Consider the following 9,295-nt stretch of genomic DNA (forward strand, 5'->3'; position numbering starts at 1 on the left):
GAGGACAAGTTTCTTTAGAACATCCTGCTCATAGGTGCACCAAGGTCTGGGAAAACCATGCTTGGCAAAGAACTTAATACAAGATCAGAATTGAGATATATGAATGGGAGTGATTTAGCTTGAGAAGTCTGATCACCAATATCATGGAATCTGGCAAGCTGGCTTCTCCCAAGAGAATGCTGAAAGATGCACCAACATGGCACAAACCCTGAAGGACTGAGGATGGCAAAGTAGGAGCCAAAAGTTCTGAGTCAAGTGTGGGGTTTTGTCCCTGACATGTGACCACAGTTTTAGTGTTAGATGATGCACACACTTATTCAAACCATGCTGAGAAAGCCACCGTTGATGCCAATGATGTGCCATTAGCAGCCTAGTATCATGCTGACCTCTTCTCCCCCAAGGAATTTTTTATTGTACAGTAAGCGTCAAAGCACTCAGACCCTCCGCCACTGATCAAGGCATAACCATTCCATAGTCAACCAATGTTGCTCAGTGTCTCCAAAGGATAGGCTTGTCTTTCCCAAAAAAGGCATCTCCTTCTGCAGGAGGATAACAGCCCCCCAATAAGTGTTTGCTCAGTTGCTAACAGATCACATGCTTTGACAACTGACACAATGACCATGTCTAAAATAGGGGCTCCAATGTCCCTTCCTGGCCAAACGTTTACAATGTGAGTGCCCATCTCACAGGCTCCGGCTGTAAAAGTATCGGTCCTACAACATCAGCAGTTCAGAATGTTCTTATTAACCCATTACTCATTGAGTCCATAAGCATGCTTATTACCACACACATGGTGGCAACAAAAATAAAGCCAATGAAGCAGCAAATGCATTGAAGAGAAAACATGAAGCTGATGGTGATGACAGTCGGGTTGCTTAAGCCAGATGGTGGTTCCTTCCATGGGTGTGGAAGGACACCTGGCCCTAGATGAGAAACTAAGGTGCCAGGTAGTGAACAGGGCTGGACAGAGGTTGGGGCAGGCCCTGAACAGCTTTTAGGCTGAACACCTATGGAAAATACTAGGCTGGGAGTGAAAGAGAGAAATCAGGCCCTCTCTGGTGGTGCAGCGGGTTAAAGCACCACACTAAGACGCTAAATCTACTTCCCCAAGAGTTCGATCCCCGCCTGCCCCAGAAGGTGACCACATGGCGCGGCAGACCTCTCCTGACCCGCCCGCTGCTCCCCTCAGCCGTGTACTTCGTCAATCTGCCTGTTCTGCTCCCTGCTCTGTCTCTGGTGAATCCTCTCTCCCTCCGCATCTCTGGCCTGTACCCCAGTTCTGTATGACTAAATAAATAAATCTTTAAAAAAAAAAAAAAAGAGAGAGAGAGAGAAATCCGCCCTCTTGTTCCCAAAAAGTTAAAGTTAAAGCACAGCACTATGAAGCTGTCCACAGCCACTGCAGCAACAGTTCTATCCCTGGCCAGGGAGCTGACCCACATGGCGCAACAGACCTCGCCTGTCTCACCCACTGCTCCCCTCAGCAGTGTATTTCAGTCAATCTATTTCAATCAATCTGCCTGCTGTGCTCCCCACTCTGACTTTCTTGAATCTTCTCACCCCCCACATTTCTGGTCTGTACCCCAGTTCTTATATTCAAAAATAACTAAATAAAAACAAATAAGAAAGAAAGAAGTTGGTCCTGGAGGAGAGTAAGTGGCACCAAGAAGGCAACAGAGGTCCAGGAGTTGGGGAGAGACAGGAAAGACCAGGCAGAAAAGGTCTGGGTTGTCTCCCCTTGGGGCCACAGCCAGAGAAACAGCACTGTCTGTTGCATAATCCTACTATTTGCCCAGAGCTACATTTTGTCCTCAAACTCTGTGCCCTGGGAGGTGATTGAAGAAGTCGACCAGCAAGGACGGGGCAGGGAGAGGAGTCAGCAGGCGGACGCAGGTGTGCCGGCCCTGCCTGCTGCCGCCACACAGAGGATGGAGGTCCTCAACGCGACCACCCAGGTCAACTTCACCCTGCCGCCCAACTTCGGCAAGCGTCCCACCGACCTGGCCCTGAGCATCATCCTGGTGATCCTGTTGCTCATCATCATGCTCTCGCTGGGCTGTACCATGGAGTTTAGCAAGATCAAGGCTCACTTCTGGAAGCCTAAAGGGCTGACCATTGCCCTGCTGGCCCAGTATGGCATCATGCCCCTCACTGCCTTTGTGCTGGGCAAGATCTTCCGGCTAAACGACATTGAGGCGCTGGCCATCCTGATCTGTGGCTGCTCGCCAGGGGGGAACCTGTCCAATATCTTCAGTCTGGCCATGAAGGGGGACATGAATCTCAGGTAAGCCAGGGGGTGAGGCGGGAGCAGGATGGGGCCAGGTGTGCCATGTTGGAGAGGTCACAATCAAAAGGAAGAGCTGAGCTAAAACCAGGAGGCGTGAGTGGGGGTGGATGGCAGTGCTGGACAGCAGGCCAGAGCTGGGGCACGTCTTAGTTTAAGCACTTAGCCAAAGGAGCTAACCTACCTGGGAGCCATCTCGGAGATCCCTTGCTCCCGGAAGCATATGGGGTGGGGCACAAGGAGTGTCCGAAAGGAAGAATTACTTAACCCCAAGAGGCCAGCCTCTGGAGAACATGCCCTGCTTACTATAGTGACAAGTTGTCTGCTTGGTGCCAACCCTGAAAGGGGATGCAGGTTGGCTCTTAATACCTTCAGGGAGGACCAGGGAACCAGACACCAAGTGAGCCCCTCCAGTTCCTGCACTGTAGGCTCGACCAGGAGTCCCCCTTGAGCACACAGTGTTCTACCACCTCGCTGGGAGAAAAACTCTTCCCTTCTGTCGAATCTAAAGACACCTTCGTCTTCTGTCCCGCCTAGAGACAAGGTCTCATGGAAGCCTCCATGTCCTGAGAAACGCCAGTGTGTCTTGACACTGGGGCCGGACATCAGTATCGGGGTGGTGCTCTGAAGACTTGGTGGGTCTGTAGCAGCACCAGAGCAGGGTGGGACAATACAAGGGCAAAGGGAGCTTTGAAGTGAGAAACCAGGTATCTAGGCTCGTCAGCCGCTGGACGCTAATGAGGTCCCCCCCAGTAAACCTGTGCTTCTGAGGCTCTCTCCTACCAGCCAGGCTGCAGTGATTTCAGGAGGGCGACTCACGTTCTTCCACTTAGCCTCCTTATCCTGGCACCACACCATTCCTCCTAGACCCCACAAGAGGAGATGCGCTACTGGGGCAGTCCCCTCCTGCACTCTGGCCCTTCTCACAGACATGCATTAACCTCTGGCCCAGAGGCTCACAACCTTCCACCACAGCTGCCAGACTAGGAATGCAGCTTGAGTTTGTCTTGGACAATTTGCCCATGTAGTAGATCTCTGTCACTGTAATACATGCAAAAGTTGTCCCAGATGGGCTCAACCTGGTATTTTGACACTGATAATTAAAAAATAATAATAATAATAAAACAGCAACTTCTTTACCTGCGGCCCTCATGCAGCAGGGGGTAGGGTGGGGGGATGTGCAGGAAGGTGGTACATCCCACTTTAGAGATGAAGAAACAGCTTCAGAGAGGTTAGCACATTTGTCCAAGGTCAGGGGATTGGGGAGTGGCTCCAAAATCTGTGCTTCCTCTCAAATATCTTCAGGGCTGGGTACATACCCAAATCAACAAAGTGGCTGGCGTCAGAGGCACACACACATACACACCCTTCCCCCCCCTCCCCAAACCCCAACGTGCAGCCGTGCGCTCGGCTCGGCAGGTGTGGGTCCCCAAACCCTGCCACGGGTTCCTGGTTTTCAAAATAAGGTAGGATCTCTTTTTCCATATGCAACCTCCTAGTTTTGAAATATTGGCAACCCATTCAAAAAATTTTGCAACTCTGTGCAAGTCAAACAATATGTCTAAGTGGCCAGTTACAGCTGGGGGGCGCCAATCAGACTAAGCCCTGTCTTTAGTCACGGCGCTACTATTCCCATGGAAGGTTGAGACAGGTCTTCAGACGCCCATTCCAGTTTGCACATGACGGAGCTGAAGTCCAGAGAATTACTGGAAAGTCGCAGAATTGACGCGAGGAAGTTGCATTTGGAGCCAGTCCCGGGATCCCCAGGCCACCCGTTATTCTCGGCCTCACCACTGGAGGGCGTGAGGGAGGGCGACAGCCACCCTAACCAGCACAGGGAAACCCTCTGGAGACAGGGCCCCCAGGTGGACCTCTCAAGGCAGCCAGGTGGGCAGGCCCGTCCTCGAGACGCCACGAGACAACTCCCCCAAACTGGAAGTGAGCCACATCCAGAGACATTGTGCAGTAAGGTTGCTTGCTGGGGACAGAGGAGAGCGTGCCAGAGGGCAATGGCCCCTTTGCACCCCTTGCAACCCTCCGGTTCATCTGCTCCCGGTCCCCTTCTGGCCCACAGCAGGGACCAGAGCCTCTGGCTGTAGGGACCACAGACTTGGAGAAAACCCAAGGATCCGCACAGATTTCCCCCCCCCGCCCCGACTATGCCAGAGGAAGCCCACTCAGGAGAAGACGGCAGCCATTCAGGGCTCCGAAGTTTCCCGCTTCACCATACTCTAACGGGTCCCCTCACAGCAACCGCAGCTGCTGCCTTCAGTGACAGGATTTCAAAATCCACCCCTCCGGCGGGGGGACAGATGTCCAAGAGCAATGTGGGCTGTGAGCCGAGAGCAGAGCAGGCAGGGAAAGTGCTCCTTGAGAGCCCCCGAGACAGCCGGGGTAAGCTGAGGGTCGCGATAGTCACAGACGCCAACGAGTCAGATACAGGGTGTCCCTGACAGAGCCAGCATTTACACACGTGGAAAAGTCACCTCCAGCCGCCAGAGCACGGCTCCCACAGAACACAAGCACACCAAGTTCCAGAGCAAATTCCAAAACTCTTGACCCAGCAAGCCAAAGTAAGCACGCCCCGCTGCTCAAGGACATCAAAAACAAGCACACAAAGCGTGTCTCCTAAAGAGGTCAATACCGTTTCTTCTCACAACCTTTCCCTTTGCAACACCGCTGCCAGCAACAGCTCTCCTGATCCCCCGGAGCTGCGCAGGCGCCCCTCTTCTTTCTCCTTTTCCTAATAAACCTGTCCTTGTAAAATGGTCAAAATTGGCCTCCCTGGTGGCGCTGGGGTTAAAGACACAGCGCTGTCAAGCCATTGCCGGCCACTACACAGGAGCCCATGGGCGCAGGACCCCACAGATGGCCTACAGGGCGCAGCAGACCTCTTGCGTCTTGCCCTCTGCTCCCCTCAGCAGGTACATCAGTACCTCTGCCTGTTCTGGGATACACTGGTCACTGTTGTGTTTGCATTCTTCCCATTTCTACATAAACAGCATCCTATCACCCATATCATGACTTCCTTTCTTGTGATATAGGCGCATAAGAAAAACCGCTCCTCGTGCAGTCGAACTGGGGCGTGCTTTGCTGTGTTTATCTATTCTGCTGTCAGGCCTTGTGTGGGTCCCCCCTTCTGCTGCCCTGAGCGGCCTGTGCTTGTCCCCTGGGCTGCAGGCAGCGCCTGTAGCAGGAGCCGGAGCCCTGGGTGGTTTTCCACGAGGATGTTTCCAAGCAGTCGTCCCACTCACACTTCCCCGAGCAGTGTGTGAAAGCCAGTCTTCCCCATGTTTTCTCTATATTTGTACTTGTCAGACTTTTTAATACTTGCCATCAGAGTGAAATGAGTCTCAGTTGTTTTGAATTGATATCATGGGACGTGTAGCAGCTTTTTCCTTGGTTTTCTGAACATGCGGGTGTCCTCTTCTGGAAATTCGTCCTTTGTCTATTTATGGAGCTCTTGTGTCTTTTCTTATTATTAATTTGTAAAGTTAATTATTGTCTATATATGTTGCAACAGTTTATGCACAGTTTGGAGCTCGTCATTACAACTGATAACGATGTCTTATAATCCGATGTGTTTATTTTAATTTAGTCAAATTTGCCTACTTTTCCCCAATGGTTCATGGGGGTGGGGGGAGGGCGGTTCTTCTTCATGACGCTCGAGGTCATGAGGATATTCCCCTGTATTTTTAAAAAATGTTTTAAAGTTGTGCTTCTCACTTGGAAATCTTTAGTCCACCTAGAGCTTTATGTTTATATAGGGTATGATCTGACTTTATCTTTTCCGCATGAATAGAGAAAATTCCCAATGCCATTCAGTGGATTATTTTTCTCCAATATTTTGTAATGTCATCTTCCCCATAGATCAAAGTCACAAATATACATGAGTTTGTGTGCAGTTTGTCTCCTCTCGCCTCCTGGTCTAAGTGGTGATCTTTGTAACAGTATCATTTTTTTTTAATGGCAATGATTTTGTAGCAAGTCCTGATATCTGAAAGCTCAGTCCCCTACCTTGTACTTCTTTAAAATTATATTAGTTATCCTTGCCATTACTCTCATTTAAGTTTTAGGATTCACTATCAAGTCCACAAAATATCTGTCTGCAATTTTGCTTAAATTTGTATTCAATTCATAAGTTCAAAGCCTTATTAAATATCAAGTCTTCCCATCCACGAAAGTCATATCACTTTTATTTAGTCCTTATTTTATATAAGTTTTATAATTTCTTCCATAAGCCTTGTGGCACATCTCTTTTAGGTTTATCTATAAATATTCCATCATAAATATTGTGAACACTGTAAATCGTATCTTTCATTTAAATTCACATGCTCATTCTTTTGCCTAGAGTATCAACCCAATTGGCTGCTTTATATTGCTAATGTATTCAGAACTTATGGGTCCTCTTTTTGACAAATTATAATGGAAATTCACTTGTATGTTCTCTGTGGAGAAGCCTACCATTGCATATAATGAGAGTTTAGTTTCTTTCCTATCTCTGCTTTTTATTTTTTGATTTGATCTGATAGCGAAGATCTTTATATAGGATAATTTAAAATAAGTTGATGATAACAGATATCCTTGCTTCATTTATAGTTAAAGGAATCTTTCCAACTTTGCATCTTTAAGTTTATTATTTGCTATAGATTTTTGATAGACACCCTCTTCAGCTTAAAAGGACATTATTAATACCTGAACATTGAATTTTGTTGAATGATTTTTTTTTTTTTTGCTGCATCCACGTTATGAGCATACTGTGTGTGTGTGTGTGTGTTTTTCTCTTTAATCTGGTAATATAGTGATACATACCAGTAAACTATCTAATGTTAAATCATTCTTACATTGCTGGAATAAACCCATTGTTCACTGTAGCATGTTGTATAGATATTGTTAAGACTTATTTGCCAAATTTTTTTATGATTTTTTGCTTTATGTTCGCAAGTGAGGATGGACCCCTAATTTTCCTTCTTTATGAAGTCCTTTTTCCAGCTTTGGTTCAAAATTCTAACATTGACACATAAAACTGGGACGTGTTTCCCCCTTGTGTATTCTCTTTTTGCATAATATTGGGACTATCCATACTTTGAATATTAAGTAGAACTGTACTATATAATCAAAGATATCATCTGGGGTGTGAAAGATAGGTTTTGAACTATTTGTTAAATACCTTCAGTGATTCTAAGTTGATTCAGATTTCAGATTCATTTTGAGCTGGTTTTTATAGATTTTACTTCTCAGGAAATTGTCCACTCCGTCTAAGTGAAAAATAAAAGTATGAAACCATCCTTGATTTCTTCTATGACTCCCTAAAAGTTTGTTGTATCTTTAAGTATGTTCCCATATTCATTTTTTAAAGATTTATTTATTTATGCATACAAGAACTGGAGTATAGGACAGAGGTGCTGGAGGTGAGAGATTTCACCAGAGACAGAGTGGGGAGCAGAACAGGCCAATTAGTTGAAATACACTGCTGAGGGGCAGCAGGCGAGACAGGAGAGGTCTGAGCGCCATGTGGGTCACCTCCGTGGCCAGGGATCCATCTCGTGCTACAATGGCTGTGGAGCGCTCCGTAGTGCTGCACTTTAACCCATTGTGCCACTAGGGAGGTTCCTCCATATTCATAGTTTTTTTAAAAAGACTTATTTATGCCTACAAAACTGAAGTACAGGTCAGAGCTGTGTGGGGATGAGAGAATTCACCAGAGACACGGTGGGGAGCAGAACAGGCAGATTGACAAAGTACACCGCTAAGGGGAGCAGCGGATGGGTCTGCTCCCTGGCTGGGGATGGAACTCAGGCTGTAAGGGCTTTGGAGAGCTTCATAATGTGATAATTTAACCGGTTGCACCACCAGGGAGGACCCTCATTCTTAATTATAGATCTCATGTAAAAGAAATCATATAAAACATGGCCTTTTATTTTCTGCCTTTTTCACTCAGTATAATGTCTTCAAGATGCATCCACATGATAGTGTTGTCGACCTATTTATATAAGGTGGTGAACTGAGGTAAGCTCAAAAAAATGAGTTTGAGAAGAGCAGAAGAATTGCAATTAGGACAAACAAACTCATAGCAATCTGAGGGTTTAGGGCTGGCTGTATTGACAGGCAGGGAATTAGTCAGTGATTACCTCGTATCATCCAAGGGTAGTAGTTTAAATTTTGTCTATATAGACGCACAATGGTAGTGACACCTGAGGTGGGAGGATCCTTTCCAAAACACCAAAAATAATGTAAGTCAGTATTACCTCAACTTAAATTTTTTCAAAAGTTTCACCAATGACTTCCAGAGGTAGAAATAAGAAATGATCCAGGTCAAGTTAGTCTCACAAAATAAGCATAATTAAAGTTTTAGTTACACCACTAAACTGTTTTTGTCTGCAGGAAACTTTCTAGACTGTTTTTTAACAATCCCACCCTCGGTCATCCTCTGAGCAGGCTGAGTGTGATGTACCGCTGTGGCGTTTTTCTCAGTGGCTGGTGATGTAGTAGGTCTGAAGAACCACATAGTCACTGTTCCTAGGGGGAGTCATCAGGCCACAGGACCATCTAATTGCATTAAAATTAAGCTAATTTTAATTTGGAAGTAGTGGGTCCCCCCAACCTCAATTATGTGGTTACTCTTAACTTCACCCTGGGAAGTCTGATTCTGGTAGGTAGCACTTGGTGTGTGGGTGGCTGCTGACAGTCTCCTCCAGAGTATACAATGCAGACATGTTAATGGGATGACTATAAGAATAATAGATGGAATTTAAAGTTTTCCTGGAGCAGAGAGTCCCAGAAGCCAAAGCTTCATCAACTCGATAAAACCAGTGGATTTTAATTTCTTTAAGTTATTCAGAAAGTTACAACACGATGTATTGCTAATCACATCTTCGTGATTACTTAATGCAGGATGAATAGGAGGATGTTTATTTCAGGAGGCAGCGTTGCAGGAGAATCATTTAAATTAGCCCTTTCTATGATGGGAGCAGCTGGTAATTTAATGAGAAGCTTTTCTTATAAAAAAAA

At 46.5% G+C, this 9,295-nt stretch overlaps 1 protein-coding gene across 1 annotated transcript in view; it reads left to right on the top strand.

Annotated features, from left to right (window-relative positions):
• The first annotated feature begins 1,793 nt into the window (after positions 1-1,793).
• SLC10A1 (solute carrier family 10 (sodium/bile acid cotransporter), member 1) overlaps positions 1,794-9,295 on the top strand; it is a 20,863-nt gene continuing 13,361 nt past the window's right edge. The window contains exon 1 of the mRNA XM_004681741.2: positions 1,794-2,284. Coding sequence (XP_004681798.1) covers positions 1,929-2,284 — 356 coding nt within the window. The 5' untranslated portion in view covers positions 1,794-1,928. The remainder of the gene's footprint in view (positions 2,285-9,295) is intronic.

Source organism: Condylura cristata, unplaced genomic scaffold (assembly GCF_000260355.1).
Source record: "Condylura cristata isolate star-nosed mole 26May11 unplaced genomic scaffold, ConCri1.0 scaffold00013, whole genome shotgun sequence".
NCBI classification, from domain to species: Eukaryota; Metazoa; Chordata; class Mammalia; order Eulipotyphla; family Talpidae; genus Condylura; species Condylura cristata.